Source organism: Solea senegalensis, linkage group LG10, assembly GCF_019176455.1.
Source record: "Solea senegalensis isolate Sse05_10M linkage group LG10, IFAPA_SoseM_1, whole genome shotgun sequence".
NCBI classification, from domain to species: Eukaryota; Metazoa; Chordata; class Actinopteri; order Pleuronectiformes; family Soleidae; genus Solea; species Solea senegalensis.
This window is the reverse complement of record NC_058030.1, coordinates 5068536-5090751: the sequence shown is the minus strand read 5'-3', so window position 1 is coordinate 5090751 and position 22216 is coordinate 5068536. Positions and strand designations below refer to the sequence as shown.

At 40.5% G+C, this 22216-nt stretch overlaps 3 protein-coding genes across 3 annotated transcripts; 2 read left to right on the top strand and 1 right to left on the bottom strand.

Moving 5' to 3' along the window:
• The first annotated feature begins 447 nt into the window (after positions 1-447).
• LOC122776528 (fibroblast growth factor 4B-like) lies at positions 448-7224 on the top strand. Its single transcript, XM_044037126.1, has 3 exons — positions 448-1047; positions 1668-1771; positions 6994-7224. The coding sequence occupies exons 1-3, from the start codon at positions 702-704 to the stop codon at positions 7168-7170; spliced, it is 627 nt and encodes a 208-aa protein (XP_043893061.1). The 5' UTR covers positions 448-701; the 3' UTR covers positions 7171-7224.
• A 5870-nt stretch (positions 7225-13094) lies between these two features.
• Positions 13095-15168, top strand: LOC122775523 (fibroblast growth factor 23-like). The gene is made up of 3 exons (XM_044035430.1): positions 13095-13394; positions 13799-13902; positions 14023-15168. Exons 1-3 carry the CDS (start codon positions 13196-13198, stop codon positions 14404-14406), a joined length of 687 nt encoding a protein of 228 aa, XP_043891365.1. The 5' UTR covers positions 13095-13195; the 3' UTR covers positions 14407-15168.
• Positions 15169-16661: 1493 nt separating this feature from the next.
• On the bottom strand, positions 16662-21498 carry tigara (TP53 induced glycolysis regulatory phosphatase a). The gene is made up of 6 exons (XM_044035271.1): positions 21207-21498; positions 19649-19686; positions 19412-19533; positions 19154-19231; positions 18958-19068; positions 16662-17452 (listed from the first exon to the last, which is right to left on the bottom strand). The coding sequence occupies exons 1-6, from the start codon at positions 21242-21244 to the stop codon at positions 17072-17074; spliced, it is 768 nt and encodes a 255-aa protein (XP_043891206.1). The 5' UTR covers positions 21245-21498; the 3' UTR covers positions 16662-17071.
• Positions 21499-22216: the final 718 nt, after the last annotated feature.

The following is a 22216-nucleotide window of genomic DNA, read 5'->3' as shown; positions in this document are numbered from 1 at the left end:
GGCGGCGGCGGCGGCGCACTTGTCTCCGGTGACAAGTGGGCCTGTTTTTACACCTTCCTTCTAAATAAGGAAGCGGCCTGACAGACATATGACCAGCGACCCAATTTGGGAGCAGCCCCATCGCGTCCCACGGCCGCTGAACGCCACCAATAAGCTCTCTCTCCCCCAGTCCCTGCAGTCCAGCAGTGACAGGAGCTTATTCCCCTCAGCTCTGCACAGTCTTGGTATTTTCCCTGCTGTCAGCACCCGCTCTACCCTCGCGTTATCCCACAGACCAAGTCAGCATGATGTCATGGGATGAGGTGCGCTCTCCCTGGCAAGGTTGAAACAGGCTTTTTGGCGAGAGGTTATAACAATTTCTTCTCAACTCTTTACCAAGAGAGAGAGAGAGAGAGAGAGAGGGGGAGGGGGAGAGAGAGAGGAGAGGAAGAGAGAGAGAGAGAGAGAGAGAGAGAGAGGCGCGCGGAGGAGCTGCAAAACATGGTAATCACCAGCAGCACCATCATCACCACCACCATCACCTCCAGCTCTGCCGCGCACTCTCCCGTCTCCTCTCCTCCTCTGCGCCGGGGCTTGCGTTTCATGCCCGAAGATCTGCGCTCCCAAAATAACCCTCAGCCAGCATGCCGAAGAAAGCAAAACAAGAAGAGTGGTATTTTTAGGGTCATTAATTTCGACCACGTGGTCCGAAGGTAAACCGGATGGCCGTTGCGCAAAGGTTCCTCGTCAGTATGTCCTGCGAGGCCGGCACGCCGCACTGGACACTGACCGCGGCGGTTCTCCTGGGCTTTCTGCTGGGGGTCGTGTCCGCGTACCCGTTACCGAGCGGCAGGACGAATGCAACTTCGCTGGAGAGACGCTGGGAAACCCTCTTCTCCCGCTCGGTGCTGGGCATCTCCGGGGAGAAACCGGAGGTGAACTGGGAGAGTGACTATCTGCTGGGCATCAAAAGAGTGCGGAGGCTCTACTGCAACGTGGGCATCGGGTTTCACCTTCAGGTCCTCCCCGACGGCAGGATAAACGGTGCACATAATGAGAACCACTACAGTGAGTTATTATACCGACACCAATGTAATGCAATAGAGCTGAGAGAGAGAGAGAGAGAGAAGATGAGAGTCAATAAGCATGGATCTGTGGAGGAGCATCCCCTCTGTTCATCTGCATGAGCACATATCTCTGTCATCTGTGGAGAGATAGAGGATGAATTTCCTCCACAGCAAAGATGATTAAATCTATTAAAACAAGTATCCATCAGTTCCACTGTACAACCCTCCTCCTCCTCCTTCACCTTCTTTCCCTCCCCCAAAGCTCAACCATGACATGAATGTATGGACGCTTTTAGACACAACTTATTTTTACGCAGCGCTGTGAGGGCGGTGCGCAGACCAATGGCTTTGCGCGTCAATGCAAAAAAAGAAAAAAAAAAGAAAAAGTAGTGCAATAACCAGATTGCGCTTAATTGGGACGCAGCACCTGAGCGTCAGCGTGTGTGTGTGTGTGTGTGACAGACGCAGAACAAAAGGCTCGACACGCTGCGCTGCGTCACCGCGCGCAAGCACACACAGAACACAGTCAGTGAATCAGTCATAGGTTAGTGTTTCTGTCATTGTGATGATGATGATGATGATGAGTTTGAGCTAACGTGATGTTTCTTTGTCCTGGTTCAGGTCTCATAGAGATCTCCACGGTGGAGAGAGGAGTCGTGAGCCTCTATGGCGTGAGGAGTGAGTTGTTTGTCGCAATGAACAGCCGGGGAAGGTTATACGGAACGGTAGGTATGCACACAATTTCATTTATTGTCCAGCAATAACGCCATCATACAGCAAAAATAATAATAATCATAATAAAATAGGACACAGTTGCAGTAGTGTGTCTTTATATTGGGAGGGGGGGGGTTATGTGACTCTTAGCACATCCATATACACATACATTTTGATTTCATCTATTTAAAGCAGGCCTGCTGCAGAGGACTGTGGGTAAATAATAATAATACTAGTAATAACTTTGATTTATAAAGCGCCTTTTGCAAAACCCAAGGTCGCTGTAGTTAATAGGAATAAACCCAAATCAGAAGAAAAACAATCCCAAAAAACTAACAATCAGGTGGCAAAAACCTGCAGGAGCAAGTGTTGGTTGAGTTGGTGCCTGCATGGCGACCAGCCAGAGGGACTGAGTGATCTCCAGAGGGTTGGAGATGATGAGGTTAACAGATGCAAGGGTTTGGTCCATGTTTTTTATTATCTTTCCTGGCGTAAACACTGACCAGTGGAGAGCAAAACCTGGTCCTAATGAGGCAGACACTCATTTCTAAAGAACTGAGGAAGATTAAGGCTCAGTTTTGACTGGTTGTTAGGTTGTTAGGGTTAGGCATGAACTGGTTATGGTTACACGCTGTGCAAGTGAATGGAGAGTCCTTACAAGGATAGTTTTATGTACCTGTATGTGTGTGTGTGTGTAGAAGGGGAAACCCCCTGGCAAAGGAATCTGTCAGCAGAGATGGAAATCGATTTTAAGGGCAAAGTGCTTATTTAGCAAACGCCTCTATAGTCACACAAACATTAGCAGCAGCAGCTGCACTTTAGCCACCAAACAACTTTGAAATAATAAAGCTACTTTAGTGTTCAAGTTCACTGTGTTTCACACAATAACATCAGAGCTTCATAAATGTTTGTTTGAACTGCCATTGTGCATTAGCTCTGCTCTCAAGATGGTAACCATGGGAACCATTGGCATTTTGTCCTGCTGTCAGTGATTAAGATTAACAATTGTGTACAAGTTATACGAGTGACGGCTACATATTTGTATCTGAATGCATGCGTTCATATTCCTCCTTATTCACCCTTTAATTATGTAAATATAAACGTGTTATTAATTGTGGGAATCTTCATTAAGACATTAACAGGTTATCAGGATTATCAGTTCCCTGCTTCAGTGTCACAGATGTGTTTGATGTCACTGCTGCCAGTTTTCAGAGGAACGTTCTTAGGTGAGGTTTGATTAATATGATTAATAACACGCCAGGGCAAATATCGATATTTTAATTAATAAATGAAGCCCCTCTAATGTAAACAGTCTCTGCCAGTTTCACTCGCCGGGCGTCACTACTTCATGTCTCCTTGCAGTGGCGCTGCTCAAATGAATGAGGGGAAACTTGGGCAGAAGTTACCTGGCTGAAGAAGAGGGAGTTTACAGCGGGATAACGGGGAAAAGCATCATTAAAAGATGCTCTAGCCACGTTCCATACATACACTTTATGCACTTTGTTCTCTATGTTGTGAATAAATAGAGAAATCCTGCACTTTTGTTTTCTTCCGTTAGACAGATATCGTGATGTATCGCTATATGATTGTCTTGCGATACCTTGATTATCACAGAATCGTGGTATCGCGATATTATTGGTATCATGGGCCATGTATTGTATCATGAGGTGACCTGTGATACCCAGCCCTGCTAGGAAAAGAGGAAAATTTCACCCTTGAATTAACAAGATAACGATATGCAGTATAATTCTTTATTTAATGTATAGCATGCTTTCTAATCTTTATCTTTTTATAGGTTTGCGGTTTGACAGCATTTTTCATGGTTGAATTAACCATTTAGTCAACCTTGAACATGAAATGTTATCAGTGATAAGGTGTAGAATGGTTGGAAAAACCCTTTTGATGTGATTAGTTTGCTTCCAGGGCAATGACAGTTCTTAATATATAAATGTTCCTGATGGTGAGGGTGAGGGTGAGGGTGAGGGTGGGGGGTTTAGGGCTGGGAGGACACGGCCTCGCTGACACATGGCTGCTGGTTATCTTGCTGTGGCCAAACATATTTGACAGGCAGAATGTGAGCTGCTTATCTGGTCATGAGTGATGAAGCGTTAGCTTGCAAGCCTGCTCGATGATCTGATAAGAGATTGAATTAGGCCAAATGTCCTGTGACGGACAGCGTTCGCCGCTGTACAGTGTGTGAGTCATACATTATCAGCTCAGTATATGATTTACATGACGGGAATTTATGTAAGGAGGAGATAGCTGTGCTATTCTCGTACCTGAAATGCTCCTGTTATTGATTCTTTTTAAAGTTCAATGTTTCCTTAGGTTCATTTAAAATGAATATTTTATTTTTTCTATTTATATTCCATCTTTTGTGAATTAGATAAGATGTTTGTCACAACTCTTATAGCACTTTTTTTAGGGAGGGCCAGATTTGATAATGTGAAGATTTTCTTTTAACAGTAAAAGTTATTTACTACGAGGGAGTATTAAGGCCAAACTGAAGAGGAAAAAAAATAAAATCTGTCGAGAATAATGTCGTAATATTGTGAGAAAAAAGTCAGAATTTTCTGAGAATAAAGTCGTAATATTATGAAACAAAAGTCATAATTTTACAAGAATAAAGTCATTATTTTACAAGAAAAATGCCATAATTTTTTCCAGAGAATAAAGTCGTAATTCTCTGAGAATAAAGTCGTAATTTTCTGAGAATAAAGTCGTAATTTTCTTCAAGTCTGTGTTTGTGATTCTTTCTTCCGAAGAAACTCAGTTTCTTTTACAATCTTTTCAAAGTACTGATGCAGACATGAAGACAATGTGGTGCTGATGTGACAAAAAGATCAAGTACTTCTTTATTTGTGTGACCCAAATCAAAATGTAACTTCACAAAACGCTCCGTGTTCCTCATCTTGATGCAGGTTGCAGCTGATTATCTGAAATTATGCTTGAATAATAATTACGACTTCATTCTCATTATATTACGACGTTATTTTGGAAATATTACAAAAAAAAAAATAGTTTTGCTCTAGTATGTAACTTACAAATGCACTGTTTTATAATAATTGTATTGCCCTCATTTTTAAATGTAACCAAATCTAAGCCACACATAAGTGAACAAATGAAACATCTTCTGCCTTTCTTTCACACCTGGAGTCAGATATCATAATATGAGGTGAACACATGTATCTGTCTGTCATGGCTGGGTTGCAAACCTGGGACTCTGGTTTCAAAGCACAAGTCTTTACCAGCTGAGCTAATGGGGATGACATGTGACTGGGGCTGATTTTCTGTCCCAGGCCATAAATAATACATTATAAAACCGAAGCTGTGGGCAGTACGACAACTGACCGAGGCCTGTGATTGACCCGCGGGCTGGACCTTTGGACTTAATGGAGTATATATGTCCAACTTTGGAGTCATTGTGATGGCTGAATGTCTTGTTGCGGGGAGATTGATGGCTGTCTGTCTGTTAGTGGAAAACCAGCACTTGTAAAGTTGCTTCACGACACGACACTATAAACACACAGACAGACAGACCCTAGCCAGGTCAAGGCAGTGTTAGCGCTATTTCAGACGTTCATCATGGCAGAGCCGGCGAAAAAGAAGCAGAGAAAACTGTTGTCAGTGGAAGCGAGCTGCCATCGTGCGCCGCCATGTTTCTACAGCAGCACAAATGGACGAACGCACAATAAAAGAATGACAATATAAGCCCACAAACAGAGGGACAAAAGGGCAGAGAGAGTGGGTAAATGGAGAGCGCAGTGAAAGATTGTTTACTTGCTTACTGTAGATGTCACAAATTCCTACACACTAGACTACAGACAGGCCTGGACAAAGACTAAAGAGACCTCCAAAACTAACACACATTATAGTCATGAATCTGATCAAAAACAGTGTGGGAAAGAAGTGAAAAACACAGCAGTTTGTGGTTTTAAATGAGGTGTAAAGTCTGAATTAGTGAGCGTGGGAGGAGCTGATTTGCCTGTTTGTGAGCTGTATAACTTAAATGTAAAGGACACATTTTGGGGCAATGAAAGTTATGGTTCTAAGAAAGACGTTGTTGGATGACAAAGATCCAGATTCAGACTATTTTTAAATCAGAGAAGGGAAAGTATTGGTACGTTTATTTCTCTCGCATTATGCCATTACATGTATCATACTTCATTTTATGCTGGTTTTACACTTGTTTTTATGAATGTACACACTGTGTAGTGGTTTAGGAACTGCACTTAAGGTCTTTTAGTCGGAGCGTTTATTGATTGTTTTTATGTATGTGGGACACGTCAAAGAAAACTTTCGGTAACGACGGACAATTACGTTTTCCGATTCCTGTCTTTACGCGACGCTTATACTGCAGCGTCCTCATCCATGAAAGACAAAGAGCATCAGATATCGATATTAATTCCTAACGCTTGCTAAACATCAGCTGATTTAATCGATGGTCAGGCTTATTGTGGCAATACATTTAGGGACTAACTGTTGATTACTTTAATCGGGTTTAATTTCCATAAAATATTGAAAAAAGTCGATCAGTGTTTCCCAATTTTGTCCACGAACAAAAAGATTCAGTTTTAATGATTTCTTTGTCACATTTAACCCTTTAATACCGAGTGTATCGCAGACGATACGTTGCATTACCGTAATTATGCGACGGTTTGTGCTAACGGAAAAATTCCAACGGTTTCTCAAAGCTGAGAACGTGTGGTTATTATTGTAATTTCGCTCGCGCTGCTGCAGGGAGACAAAAACTCAAACAAATGTTATCTTAAATGTGATATTAAAAATATTTAAACTACACTGTTCTTTTTGTTTCTCTTCATTTTAAATTGTTAATACAATATTTTAACATGCAGCAAATTGTAAATAACTGCCAGATATTTAAAGTTATTCTGGAAAAATGGACAAAAGCACTTAGTTGTCTGTCTCTTTGATGGTTAAAATATGCATTTTGAGGCTTGGATGTTAAAGGGTTAAGAAGCTAAAAATATCTGATTATTAAAAAAAACAAAAACACTCAAACTGATTAATTGATCATCAAAATAGTACTTAATAATAAACCGGATAATACTTAATTTCAAGTTGATTGAGTAGCTGCGTCTGATCTAAATGCATCTCAGTTTTGGTGCGTTGGTCCGAATCTTTCTTCATGTTTTCTTCAAACCTGCAAACGTGTCCCTGTTTCCCATTAACCTGCACACTCTCTCTCCGTGTCCCCCTTTGTCTTCTCCAGACAGTCTTCCGCGACGAGTGCAAGTTCAAGGAGAGCATGCTCGCCAACAACTACAACGCCTACGAGTCTCTGCTCTACAGAGGCTTCTACATTGCGCTCAGCAAGCACGGCCGCGTGAAGAGGGGCAACCGGGCCACCACTGCCATGACTGTGACGCACTTCCTGCCCCGGATATGACGAAAGCGAATACTGGCAATAACAAAAAAAAAACAACAACTTTATTTGCACATGTGGATTATTTCCCAGGTAACATTAATGTCATAATATACGTACGTACAAAACACAAAAGACGACATGGACTTTTAAAAAGAGAGAAATGCGACTATATATCTGATAGTATTTATTCAAACTTTATATGTATATTTGGGTATAGCTCACTTTGTATGAGGAAACTATGGAAATGCCATTCTTTGCTGCTTTTACTATGATTTTCATAATTTTTGTGATATGAAGGCGATTTCTTTTTTTAACGGGTGCTTTTACTGGTTTGCCCCCATCAGTGGATGATAGTTCACCCTTTTTTTTGGACATTAAACGGACACATTATTACCTCAAAGTACCATAACCTGAGAGGAAGCGGGAGAAGAAATGCGCGCATGAGCTTTCTACGTTTTTTTCTCGGACACATTTTCCGCTCACTGTGTTTGATTGTGTCGGCCGCCGTCCGGGCAACGAGAGCACTTAGAGATACGGCGGTGGGTTTTTCTTGCTTTGTCATGAGGTGGCGGCGTTGAATTCCTACTGCTGCCCCACCTTCCCGACTCCCACCCCCCGCCATCCATGTATGCATGCGAGAAACGTGGTGCTCAAGTCAGAAATAGGAATGAAACACAAGTCGTCACTCCCTCAGACACCACCGGCCTAATTCCTAGAGGGCCAGAGATTTCTCTACTTTATTTTTCTTTCCATAATTAGATCAATTAAGTAATGGAGACCCTATGCTGCGCAGGACCCAGTGGAGCCTCTTGTTAATATGGAAGGCCAGATTTAGAGTCCCACCCCCTGCCCCCCGACCTCCATCATGTCCAAGGGAGCTTTGACAATCCCAGGTTTTTGCTTTCACCAACTTTGTAGCCAGATCAGATACTGTATGAGTGAAAAAACACTGTGTTTAGTTGCAGTATGTACGTGGATTTTACTCAGTTTGAGAGATGTTACAATTGAGTTGTGTGTCGCGCTACTTGTCGGCGGCATCACTGTAGCTGAACATCAGAGAAAACGAACTCACGTTCTGTTCCTTGAGATCTGGTCTGCGGTGGCTTTTGGACTTTTTGGGGCGATGCACAGATGTTAATATGACAGTTGGCTGCTGCGTTAAATAAAAATGAATGTACATTTTTGTTTGTTTCGGAGGGAGCTGCAATGAGTTCATGGTGAACAATCCCTCAGCAAACTCACATTTGGACGACGTGGACTGATCCCAGATTTTTAAGCTACTTGCGCGTTGTTGTGATTGCTCGACGAGTCATAAAGGACTATTGCAAAAAAAAAAGAAAGAAAAAAAAGCAGCGAACCAAAGGGTTACATTGAGATGTGTCTGAGCACACCATACTTGAATTCAACAACTGCTCTTGCGCTTCTCTTCTCTCACACTGTGGAGACGAGGGGGACGGACAAAGAGCGAGGAGTGAGGTTGACAATAGCAGTGATCTACAGTGGACTCTGAATTCTGCATGCCACTCTGGTTTGTTTGTTTAACTTGGCAAGGATGTGGATAATGCAGGGTGACATACCTGAGCATACTGTTAGAGCAGCGGGGGGCCCCCTCGTCGTTTGATGTCAGACCGGACAGTCGACGTGGGGTCACAGGATTCCTGCCTGTGTTCATCTGAGCTGCTTTAGCACCAAGGTCAGAGGTTTAGTCTGTCTGATGCAGGTGGCACTTCTCTTGGTTTATTACCTTTTTTTTACAGAGCTCGGCACTGGTGAGGCTACTTCTTGATAAAGACACTGGTTAGTTATCTTGTAAACGTGCAATTTAGAGTCTTTTTAAAAAGCTGAAGTGAGGCACAAACATAAGACTGTACGTGGAAAAAATTGACATAACGTCCTGGTTTGAAAAGTGAAGCCCAAGCAGCAGGATGGATGTACCGGTCGATTTGATTTACAACCGCATTTAAGATTATCCTTCTTCAATTGAACATGGTGTTAATATTATAATTTATGTTAAAACAGATGATCAATCACAGATTTGAGTGGACACCAGTGATTAATGGCTGGGATTATCCAGTTCTGGTCAAATTGCAAATATTATGTCAATTGTTTTGAATAGATAAGGTCTTATGTTTGCAACTTATCTTGACGATGTTGATGGATTTCTCGGGAACTTGACCTGCAATATTCTGTAAATAGCAAACTACCTGTCAGGCTGTGACTGTGAGTGAGTGGCTCTTTACAGATTTATGTGATCGTACAGTATTTTACCTCACCGCCCCGTCTAATATTACTGTGACGCACGGACTATATGTCTGTGAGCAAACGGTTTGAAGCTCCGGCGTCTGTGAAAGTAGCAGAGACGAATGTGCAGTGTGAGTAAATGTGTGTGTGTGTGTGTGTAATATCTGATAAAGCTCACTCCTGTCATGTTCCGTTCCTGCCGGAGCTACAGTTGAGATGGTATCAGGTGAATTTATGCTGAGTCAGGAATAATGGAGCATTGTCTGAGTGTGCGAGCTGCGGTTCTCTTCTGTCTCTGTCAAAAGGGGGAGGATTTTTATTTAGGGAGGGGAAAAACATCAACGCAGAGGCATCTGAAGGACGTCTGTCCAGAGGGAGAGAGTGTGAGCTTTGAGCTGCGAGTGACTGTAGCAAAAGAATCTAAATGCTTCCAGGAAAGAGGCTCCGGAGTGACAGGCTGAATACTGTGATTCATGAGAGCAACTCTGTTTGTGGATGTGATTCAAATGGGGCTGGTATTCACCACCCCTGATTTCCCCCACATTGATTAACAAGCTCTCAATTTCTGTTCCAATTCGCTGTGGATTCACTCATTTTTCTTGGTTGTGAAAGAGATTCTCAGACTCTCTTTTAGCAGAGTAGTTGAAATCTCGACATTAGGCTTCCCGGTGGTCTCTGCCATGTTTTCACGACTCTCCCACATGGTCAGACCTCATCAGAATTTGAGTTTGATCGCAAAAATGTATGAATTGATGTTTTCGTTCAAATGTAGCTGAATTGCAATCAGATAATCTGTTTTGCAGGGGATTTTTTAATGTTTTTGACACATTTTGACTGATCAGCCTTTATCACATCACTATGATCAGTAAATAATCACTTGTAGCTTATGTCTTTGTTAATTTAGTCGCAGTGAGGAATTGGTTTTTGCCAAAAATATATATATATATATAAAAAGGTGCAATTTCTTTTTTTAAATGGAGTGCAATTAACTGAGGGGAATATAGTTTATCTTCTTTCTCTTTGATCAAAATGTGCGATCGAAAGCACCCGTTACTGTATTTTTATTTTACTTTATTATTATTGTTATTATTATGATTATTATGGAGGACACGAGACTGTCAGCACAACGACCGACCGTTTCGAGTGGTCGATTAAGGCTGAAGTCACGACGGCCCGCAGAGGCGTGTGGCGAGTCCGATATTGTGCGAACTGAACTTGAGATTGTTTCTTGAACTCGGTGTCAGATTCACTCATAAAAAGCTTGAGGACTCAAAGTCTGTACGAGGAGGAATATTATCCTTTTTCGCGAGCTGTAAAAGCTTCAGCGCGGAGGCAGAGCAGGTTTTATGACACGGCAGTAACTGAGAGAAGGTCCATTGTTCATGGTTAAATATGACAGAAATATCACCTTTCAACAGTAAAACCCTTACTTCCTTAATTCCCCATTATGCATTATATGGAGTTCTGAATGGACTGGGTATGTGTGTCACACTTTTCATTAAGGATCCAGTGTCTGGATTTTGCCATTGTGCTTCTCATACTTGTTCAGCTGGTTTTTAAAATGTGTTGGTTCGCAGGGATGCGCGTGTGTGTGTGTGTGTGTGTAAGGATCTGGGATCAGTGTGTGTGTGTGTGTGTGTGTGAGAGTGTGTGTCCCTGTGTGCCAGCAGCCTTTTGTGTTTCTCTCTCAGTTTTCTATTCCTGCACTGAGGGGAGAGTGCTTCCTCTGAGTCCCCCCTCCTCTTTTTTAACATATACCTCACCTTCTGCCTTAGTTCCGATTATTGAAATGATTGTAAATTAGTTTGAAACAAGAGACTTCTCCAATCATTTGTTTCTGAAAAAAATATGATGAGTAAAGTATATATAAAAAAAATAATACTATATTACAAATGGTTTTCCTTTTATTTTTGTACGTATGTGCTGTGCACAGCAGTCGACTGTATTCCTGAGATGATAATAAAAGATGTTTTGTAAAAAAAAGAATTGTCTTGATGTGCTTTATAACTGGGGACATAAGTTATGAGAGCCTGGGAAAATGTTAAACCTTGAGCCAAAGTCATGCTCAGTGCATTACCATGACTTGGTAGGTGGCGCCCTCCTCTGGCGGAGTTTAGCAACACACACAGAACAAGGTCAAGCGAATACTCGACTGAAAATAAACTGAAACTGAAACAAGGGTTAATGCAAATTGTGGTAACACTTATTTTGTGGGTTGTCCGTGAAATAAAATCCCTGCACATAACTATATACAGTAAAATAACATTACATACAGGTGGATATTGGAGTATTCAATTCAAAATAATCCAAATTAATAAAATACTTGAGCAAAGGCCATCAGCTAATTCTTCTAAGTTATTTTATGACACTATTGATGGCTGAATATTGGAGAAGTCAATTGGTAAAATAATGCACATTAATGGTATTTCTTAAAATGTTAAAAATGATTGAATGATGCAGTTCACTAAAGAAAAGGTCTGCATTTTCCAGCTCAAAACATAGACGTTCACCATAAAGTATTAATACTGAATAACATGGTTAAAACATGCAAATTAGAGATGCTTAAATAAATCAGTACATTTCCCTTCCTTCATAATATTACAGACTTATGCAATAGCTTGAATACTATACTCTACTGTGCAATATTCCTCTGGGGGGGGCGTAGAATTTCTTGAAACTTCTATGTTTACAATACATTGTATTTTATGACGAGGACAGGTGAATAATGATGACAGGTGAGTGATGAGGACAGGTTAAGTGGCGCTTATTAAGGTCCCTGAGTGAGTGAGAAAGTTAAAGAATTTGTGACCTTTGACTGATACATTATGTGTTTACATATTTTATTTCGTCAGCATTTTATTTTTGCAAAGGTTTGCCTTCAATTAAAAACAATTAAGTACATTTTATTTGTGTTAGTATTTTGTCAGAAATGACAGAAGTACATTAAGTACATTTTAAACAAGATACTTTTTTTTTTTACTTTTTACCTTGAGTGCATATTTAGACTACTATTTCAGTACTTTTACCTGCACTTAAGTAAAAGTTTAGCAAAATTTTGGTACTTTTATTTGAGTAGAACAGCTCAGTACTCTGCAAAAACCTACACTCTTTAAATCTCAGCTATTCAAGTGTTCATTAAAAGAACAACTGTTTTTTTGTTTTTTTTTAATGAGGTCAAACCTCCATGAATGAGTTTGCACAGCGTTCTCGACACAGACAGGTACAGGATGTGCGTATAGGGAGGTGCAGCTCTGTGGAAGTGTGGGCAAGTAATTAACTGAGTCACTCAGCTGTGACACAACATTCACCAGTGATTCACTCGGTTCTCAATTGTACTGACCTGTGGTAACGATTAGGGTTAAAAACTAATTTGGATTAAAGTGCATGCACGCACGCGCACACACACACACACACAAAAAGATGGACTGAATTGAAGTTAAAACAGTCTCAGTGTATCTTCTATCGGTTTAAACAAAGTTTGAGCAAAGACTAAATAATGATGGCCTACCTTGGCAGAAACAAAAAGCACTTCATGCACATCGTTCAGAAATAAGAGTGCAGCTCCCTCACACTCATAACACTGTGTCTCGCTGGTTGGAGCCAACATGAATTCCAACCCTTAACCAGACAGCCTTTGAGTCATTTTGGTAAATGAGTTAGCCAGTTAGTTTATCGACCCTCTGCTTAAATAGACCGCCTGGACTTTCTCCTCCTCCATTATCTGCCCACACAAACACGATCCCCGAGGCATTCACGCAGCTACAGTGAAAAGAGCAAAGAGAGGACTGCATCCCCTCCGCTGAACATGAGACCGGCGTTCTTCTCGCTCACCCTGACTGCCTGTGTGTGTGTGTCTGTAATGGTGGATTGTAGACCAAGGGTCCAGGACACAGAGCATCTTCCACATCATCATCATCAGCACATCGGAGGGGCATCTGCTGACACGGGGCATTTTTACTCTGAACTAAGCGGATCAATAAAACGGGTTCACAGAAAATATCTGGGTAAGGTTTGCCTGAGGTTAAAAACAGATTGTTTCAATAATCTCAGGGAATGGAGCCTATTGAAAAGTATGTGCACTGACTTTTGTTTCCGTTTTAGTTGAATTTGTCAGTGTATTATCATTCTTTACAGATATATGCATGTAAAAATCATAAAAATGTTTCGACAAATGAAATGTATAAGCTGCATCGTGAAGGGTAAATCATTTATGAATCTAACACATATCATATTTTTATCATATCATCATTATAAACAAAAAAAACACAGAAATTCTGGCTGCAAGGAATGTTGCTGTACAAATAAAATAAACACACTGCATATGCAATAGATAGTGAATATGTTAATATTACTTTACTTCGTGACCAATAAGAAAATGTTTGAACCCTTTTTTTTCCTCTTCTCACAGTTGTTTTGCCAGTAACAACAGATACAAGCAACATTGTGTCAATATTTGACTTGAGAAGACAACGGTACCTCTGTATGAACCTAAAGAAAGAGCTGTACGTCTCTGTGAGTATTTAACAAGACCTTTTTCGATGAAGTCAGTAAATTGCTGCAAGGGGGTGGGAAGAAAAATAAAAAGTAATTGTGTGTTTTTGCCCCTTCACCCCCACCCCCCCAACCAAACAGAGGCACATGGACAAAGAGGACTGCCTCTTCCAGCTGCTGAGCCACTATGACACGTTTTACCCTGCAAGTGGGGGCAAGCTGCTCAAACTGGAGCGAACTAAAGACTCCTCGGCTCTGCTGCACAGATTCCCGGGTCCCTTGGTAAAGAGGCAGAGAAGGAGCGAGGAGGTGAATCCCTCCGACCCTTTAAGAACACACACGCTTCCCTCACATTCAGCCAAAGACCACAAGGAAGAATCCCTCGGGCAGCCTGAGCAGGACCAGGCCGGCGCCGTGTCCAAGCAGACCATCAACTCTTGTGACGACCCCCTGCGCGTCTTACACTCAAACGGCCCCGTCAGTCCCGTCAAGACTAATATCGCAGACCAGGCAGAACATGAATAAGATACTGAACATGGAAATGAAACAAACAGGACGCTTTAAAGTTCGGAAAACTCACTGATGTATGTTTTAACAGCATGCACCGACGTTGTCCATGCAGTTGTGGACTGCAGTTTTCAGCGAGAGCCACAGAATAACATACGGGGGAGTGTGAGGCCCACATTCAAGGCTGGTTTGTCATTACCTGAGGTCACATGAGAGCATTACACACAGTCTTAGACTAAAAAGACATTTCTCTTAGAAAATCTATTTCTGATTGTTTGTTTTTAATGTTGCTATCGTGCCAGGTAATGTTCTCACGAACCTCGTTACATCACAGTGGTAGTCGGCTCTGTTTGAACAGCGGAATGCAGGAGAAGATTGGCAACATTCGACATAATGGTGAGGCGAGTTTGGGCCGACGTCCCACAGTTCTTTCACCTCCTTTGTCAGTTAAATTTTAAACCTTTTGACCAGAATGGGGCAATGTTTATTTTGCATATGTAAGAAAAAAAAAATGCTGTAAGTAATCTGTAAGTAATTATGAATATTTATACATAAATCTAGTGCATACTGGTGTAAAAAACACAACAAATATTTTCATTAACAGAATCAAATAATGTCAGGTGCCGGACACCAATAGTTACAGCAATAATAAAAAAAGATATTTATTTATTGAAATGTGTTTGTATTGAAATTACTTTCTTTCTCGTCTATTGTTTTATTATTTATACATTTCATGTTGTATTATATGGAAAGAAATAAATGGTTATTACTATTCTGTTACCTGTCTACTTGTATTTTTGTCTGATAGTGAATTTGATTTGGAGACATTTTTTGCTCCCATTAGTATCTCCATTACACAGCAGCAACTCCAGGCTTATTTCAAGTCTATCCCCCCCAAAAAGCTCAGATCTCAGATAAAAGTAACTTCTTTTTCATATGGGAATTAATCAAGAATCTGGGTCTCATTTCCTTTCCTCTCTGATGTTCACAAGTTCATTGAAGCTACTTAAAACAAGTCTCAGATACTGTTTTTTCAATATTTATAATGAGGAAACCAACAACCTGACAGGTGACCTTATTCTGGATAAGGATTGTTCAATTGATGTTGTTTAAACAAGCTGCCAATAGAATATTCTCTTTATTTTTTTGTTTACATGTCAAAACAGGACATAACCAGTGCTTCTTCACTTGATCAGAATTGTCTTTGTTGTAACTCAACATGCAGTGAATCCCAAAGATAGCATTTGGTAAAACCATGAAAATAAACAGCATAAAACAACACAAAAGTATGTAAGTATCAGTGTTTGTTTAAGTTGTTCGTTTCAGTGGGAATAAAAGAAATGCTAAAACTGCTATGGAAACTCCAACAGGACATTATAATCTCATGAAGACAAACAGATTATAGTTTGAGTGGAAGAGCCAATTCCAGCTGACACATGGGGGAAAGATGGGGTCACACCCTGGACAGGTCACCAGTCCATCACAGGATGGACACACGGAGACAAACAACCATTCACATTCTACGGTCAATTTACAGTGTCCAATTAACCTCTGCGTTTTTGGACTGTGGGAGAAAACCGGGTTTCGAACTGGCAACCTTCTTGCTTCACACTGAGAGTGGAAAAAGTGCAGTAGAGAAAACACGCACCTCTGGAAAACATGAGGTCTTGACACGCGATTGTCCTTGTTAATTCACAACAATGAAGGAGTCACTGATTTGCACAAAGTCAACAGAGCTGCAGTTCCGCTCCGTGTTCCTACGCAAAAAAATCTGTCAACTGTGGGGCGATAAATATAGAAACACGGACTCATCAGATTACAAAGCTGCCTACGTTTACAGTAATGAACAACCAGACTGACACAGAGTGATGACATCGCACTGCAACACACACACACATTTACACAGCCTGAGGTCAAGCGAAACTGCTCAAATCATGAATCTGCATTTAAATCCGCAATACTGAACAAATATTTTGTTTTAGGTCACTGCATACAATGACGAAGATGGATTTATCTTCATCACATAATTCATATAAGTCGTTTCTTAAATATTATATTATTAAATAATATATATAATATATTATATATATTAGTAGTAAAAAAAATGGAAAAGCATGACAAGGAAGCCCATGGCCAAGTGGAAAGGGAACTTGGCTTGTAACTGGAGGGTCGCCAGTTCAAGTCCCCACCAGATCAAAAGGGCTGGGGTACCCAACCCCCATTGCTCCCCAGGTGCTACTCAGTGTGGCAGCCCACTGCTCCTAATTCTAGGATGGGTCAAATGCAGAGAAATAATTTCCCTAAGGGGATTAATAAAGTAAAAGATTTGAAAGCATGAAGTGCATCATTAGATAGGAGGTGGGTTCCTTATACTAATCTCACACACAGATATCAAGGTTTGAGCTACTTTGTTGGATGTTTTCTCTTGTTGTCCGTCTCTTCCTCATCTCTGCTCCTACTGTTAACATGTTAAATAAAAATATCTTCTTTTTATTATCTATCAATGACTATGAGCTAACATCTATTGAAGTAAGGGCTGAGTGCTGCTTGGTGTAAACTCATGTTCTTGTTTTCAGTTATCAGTTTAGGGAGCGTTTTCTCCTTATTTTATTCTGCACATAATTTCATCTGGGAAACACTTTGTGCTCCAGCTTAAAAAGTGCTATTCAAATAAAAACAATTGTTATAACTGTTTAACGTGGTCTCCCCTGTGGACAAACACACAGTGGATCTCCGACAATGTGAACCTGCCGCCCTCTTCTCTCACGGTGAGTACAAACCGACAGAGACCGGTGTTTGGACTCAACGAGAACATTGTTGCCACGTCACAACCCTGAGGCGGAGAACAATGTAACTCCTCCACAAAGTAACGCACCGCCACGCACATGTAGGCTCCGTGAGTGACGACCAGAGCGTGGACCGGGACGCCCCTGACGCCGTCGTCCGGCTTCCCCTCCGCCGTGGACGAGCGCGCCTCGTCCTCCTCTCTGTCCGCCTGTCCCCAGTGTTCACCGCCAACCTGCTGGAGCATTTTCTCCACAAACTCTTTGACCCGTTCCTTCACCTGAACAGAGCAGAAGTCTGTCACCTCACTTGTTTCTATGCTGGCAACATAATGAGACGTGATTTCATGCAAATGTGAAGGGGTTTAAAAGTTAAAGGTCGTCCGGTTCAACACAACACAACATGGAACATCACAACCGTTTCCTGTCACAAACACAAACACACACACATGCCAACTCCAGTTTCACCCTGATGCAACAATCTGTAACTTGTAGAGGGAGGGAGGCCTCTCGCTGAAAGGGATTGGGGCGCTGTGTGCTTACGTCAAATCTATCTTTGTACACCTGCATCATCATCATCATCATCATCATCATCATCCTCGTCATGTGCAGGTCACGTACTGGGTTTAACTAGAGTTAACATCCAAGCTAAGATCTAATGAATGAAGCCTGGCGAGGTATCGCTGAAATAGAACAACCCCCTCCCCCCCGCAGCAGGTCCACTCACACAGCCTCTAACACACATAACACAAAGCTAAGTGGTGACTTTTTAATCAGAGACTGTGACGCACACACTTGGTTATGTACTTTGACCCCCAACCCCACCTTTAATTCCCGCCAACTGCTTCAGCAGATGCACAAGGAACACACACATGACAAGTGGATGCAAAGAGGCCATGAGACTGACTGCATTTACATCCCTGCAGAGACAGTGGTTCAATCAGGAGATGAGCTTTTTCTGCCACCTAGTGGTACTTTGTGCGAATTACATCACATGTGCAGACAGATCTAATGTCGTTTCTGTAGTGACAGTTCCATTTTTCAAAAACCATCGATGATCTTATCCTTTAAACTCACAACTAAGAGAAAGAAAGATATTTTGTGAGGTGGAATTTTACTTGACATTGTATGTAATAATTACTTTTTTTTAAATAGTTCTGGTTTCACAGGCTACGGGTGAATGAAGTCTTCTAGTTTCTCAGTTTCCTCTGTTCAAAAGCCATAAATGACATTAAATCTGCAAGTAAATGTACAAAATCTATAAACACACAGTCCTTACTGCTTATAAGCGACCTACCTTTGCATTATTGTGTTATTAATCATTAGACAAACTGATTTGTACCCTATTTGAACAAGCCACACATATTTATAACAGAAATAAATGCATTTTATAGCTTCAGAGGTAGATAAGTAAATCAAACAGAAGTAATTGTTAATACTGTAATAGTAATAACTATGACTGGATGTAAATGTGCAGAAAAAAGTTAAAACTTTGAATAAAAGCCTTGATAATCTTATCCTTTAAACTCACGACTAAAAAAAGAATAGTATATAATAGTAATGGGAAGAATAGTATTTACTATGAATTTGAAATAGTTTTGTTTTTAAATGCTGAGGTTTTGAGATATCCACCACCAGACCATTTTCTTTTCGCCTAATACAACTGTAGTTTATTCGCAAACTCCAAAATGATATGTACAAAATGAAATAGTAATATATTTTTCAGCTTTGGTTAGTAAGTTAATATCGATTTAAAAAAAAAAACACCAAAGATTTCGTGTCTCACCTGCTCCTGAGTCTCTCCCTCTGGAGGAGTGAAGCCTGGAAAAGTCTGACCGGCTGCTCGGGCCATTTCTTTCACATCCTGCACTCGTCCACCCTCTGCTGTTCCAAAGCTCTGAAAGAGTCATTTATTCCATATATTACAGCAATTTATAGACATTAAGTACATGTCTTTGTTGTCTTTGTTTGGTGCCACTCACTATTTCTTTAAGCAAGGGGTCACATGACATCTGGAGACCGGAACAACTATTATTGTGTTTCATTATTGTTTCAGCAGTCTGGAGGAAAAAAAACAATCATTTATTTACACGTTACACTCTTGTCCTTGCCAATTTACATTTAAAATACATAAAAATGGATTTAAAGCATACAAGAAAATGTACAGGAAATAGAAAACCTACTAAATTTGGCATTTTTCATCTTCAACATCATCCCAATACAAAACTAGAGCACTGTACCTGTTTGGCTCGTAGCATATCACTGGCAAACACGTTGCTGAACATGACGTCTTTCAGGTAAATACCTGCAGCCTCCGCCTGCTGCAGCCCGATGTCAGACAGAGGTGCATCGATCGCCTGGCCTGAGATGTGAGAAATCAGGAGGGGGATAAATGTGAAATGAAGAAATGCAGCAGAGTGAGACCTACATAGTTGCAATGATTTAAATTTGTACTGATATTCTGGATTATACTCAACCTTGCAGAAGGCCTTGTTTGTTGTAGTGTGTTTCCCCACTGCAAAACACAATGACAAAAACAGTTATTAAAGAAGGCTCCAGTATCAAACCTCTTGTTTGATTAACATGTAAGTGATAATTTCATCTCTTTGGTCACAGTTTAAGTTTGAATGAAGTGGCAGAGCTTTTCTGTGTGTTTTTGCATCAAAAACAAAGGATTTACTGTCATGCTCATTTTACTTTACAAGAATATCCTGTATCTTAATCCTGCTCTGAAAGTGTATTGCACACATTCAGTTAGATAGACGTCAAAACCTGGGTCCTGTTACTTTAGAACAGTGAGAAACAAATTCTCCCGCCTGTCTGACAGTGGTTGTGTTGTTCTGTTACCTCTGCCAATGAGATTACGGTTTTAGCAGAGCTCAAAAAGGGTAAGAATGAATTTTGATGACATTATATGGGATTGTAGATTATTAGATATCAGTGGAAATCACTACACGGAAACTTAAGCAGCCACAGCAGAGGTTTGTGCATTTGTATTTTTTTGCTTTGTTTTTATTGTGAGGCCAAGGGTGATATCTTCTACTTGCTTGTAGTTATTAAATTTAGGAGGAAAAGACTGTTGGATTACCAACCTTCTTTGCATAATTAAGGAAATTAAAGAAATGAAGATAGAATGGTACCATAAATAAACCACTGTGGCCCACAGGTGGGCCTTGGAGGTACTGCAGATAGTCCTCAAAGAGGAATATAAAACAATATTTCCATTTCCAAGCAAAATGTTCTTTCTTCTTGGAAAGAAAAATCTACTTTAATATAAAAATATGATGTGGTGGTGGCTTACAATGATGCAACGAGGGTGCGTCTTCATACATATTACGGGGTGGCAAAATGCCCTGATGTACAGTTGTATGTGTCACCTGGATAAGTCAAAAAAAGCTTTTACTTAAAGAATAACATTTTAAAGAGCTGCTTTCCTGATTCATTTAGGATCGTTTCTAAAGCCTGAATTTTATGAATATTTCCAGGTACATTGTGTTAAATTCAGCAACATTTGTTGGTGAAATTGCATGTTCTAGCTGAATATCATGAATATAACTGTTAATATGTTGGTAACCAATTAATCACTTCTAACTCAAACTTTTATTAGTTTGTCCATTGTGGGCTTCTGTAAAAACACGGTGTACACTTATTTTTTTTTTAATAAAGTTTATATCAGGGGGTCTCAGGTCATATATTGAAAACGCTTGCATTTACCGACAACCACTTAAGTAAACTGAAGCGGTGAACACGGATATTTCCTGCTGGCTGCGTGTGAAACTGTTCTTATTTACAGTTTGTTTTGACGCTACACTACTGACTATTATCAGTGTGCCGGTGATGTTAGCAGCTACGCGTGACACCTGCTAATGTAGCATGAAGCTAAAACACACACACACACACACACACAGAGAGCGACATTTAATGCCACTGCAGTTTTCTCTGTTTATCTGAACATAGTCAGGTCCACAACTCAGATTATTAGCAACGTATTTAACATAAATATATGGTAGTTTAAATTTAATTTAATGAACTTACTGTCGAACAAGTGTCAGTCCAAACCTCAGCGCTTTCATGCTGCACCATATACAGTAACACACACACACACACACACACACACACACACCGCCTGTCACTCACAGGAAACGGAGTCACACTCAGACATTTATGTCACGCACTGTTGACAGGAAAACGCTTCTTTCATTGTTTACATTGTTACAGTAACATCTCATACCGCAGGTAAATCAGGTCGAACCTCTGAACTCGTACGTTATTGGTTGAAAACGACTTCCGCCTCTCCTCTGATTGGCTGAACACATTTTCTTCAACTCTCTCTCGACCACCTGTGATCATCAGTTCACTCTCTCATTCAGCCAGTATACAGTTTTCAGCACACACAGACTTTTTTTCAGGTGTTTTTTTTTACTGATTATTATTGATTAAATCTATTTTTCTATTTGGCACCTGTTGATATTCCCCCTTTGTATACACAATAAAACCCTATCCTTTATTAACATGTATGTATCAGAAAAATCACTGTGTGTACTTATATATAAATACTGAATATACTCACACATACCTTAAATATTTACCTATATACATTCATAAATAGATGCATTTACAGCATATGTATATATAGATATAGGTGATAGGTGGATCATTTACTTTTGTCGCTGCACATTTTCACCTTGTGATTGAAAAAGAGAGTTGATAGATGGATGCTGCTGCTGTTTTACAGAAGGTTTGCCCTTAAAAATGTCCACAATTATATACAGTATGTACATTTCAATTTGGCCTTTCTAGTCAACTAAATGCCAAGGCTGTTGAGTAAGAAGCTGTGCATCCCACAATGTTGCAAATATTTCTCTATAAAAGCCCTGTAGGATTATTAATTAATTAATTTAGGGATTAGGGATCTAGGTGATCTGTGCATCCGAATAAAATTAAAGATGTTCTTAAATGCAGACACACTGCTCCTGCATAATTATGTAACTCAAAGCCAAGTTAAATTCAGGAGTTCCAGATTAAATTAGGCCAAATGTGACATC

Bases quoted from the DNA above. Each gene is read 5' to 3' on its own strand.
- LOC122776528 (XM_044037126.1), top strand. From the start codon at position 702: ATGGCCGTTGCGCAAAGGTTCCTCGTCAGTATGTCCTGCGAGGCCGGC. The intron at 1,048-1,667 runs GTGAGTTATTAT...GTCCTGGTTCAG, and splicing joins ACATAATGAGAACCACTACA to GTCTCATAGAGATCTCCACG. The intron at 1,772-6,993 runs GTAGGTATGCAC...TGTCTTCTCCAG, and splicing joins GGGGAAGGTTATACGGAACG to ACAGTCTTCCGCGACGAGTG.
- LOC122775523 (XM_044035430.1), top strand. From the start codon at position 13,196: ATGAGACCGGCGTTCTTCTCGCTCACCCTGACTGCCTGTGTGTGTGTG. The intron at 13,395-13,798 runs GTAAGGTTTGCC...CTCTTCTCACAG, and splicing joins GGTTCACAGAAAATATCTGG to TTGTTTTGCCAGTAACAACA. The intron at 13,903-14,022 runs GTGAGTATTTAA...CCAACCAAACAG, and splicing joins AGAAAGAGCTGTACGTCTCT to AGGCACATGGACAAAGAGGA.
- tigara (XM_044035271.1), bottom strand. From the start codon at position 21,244: ATGAAAGCGCTGAGGTTTGGACTGACACTTGTTCGACA. The intron at 19,534-19,648 runs GTTGAGTATAAT...CTCACATCTCAG, and splicing joins CAAACAAGGCCTTCTGCAAG to GCCAGGCGATCGATGCACCT. The intron at 19,232-19,411 runs GTACAGTGCTCT...TTTTTCCTCCAG, and splicing joins ATATGCTACGAGCCAAACAG to ACTGCTGAAACAATAATGAA.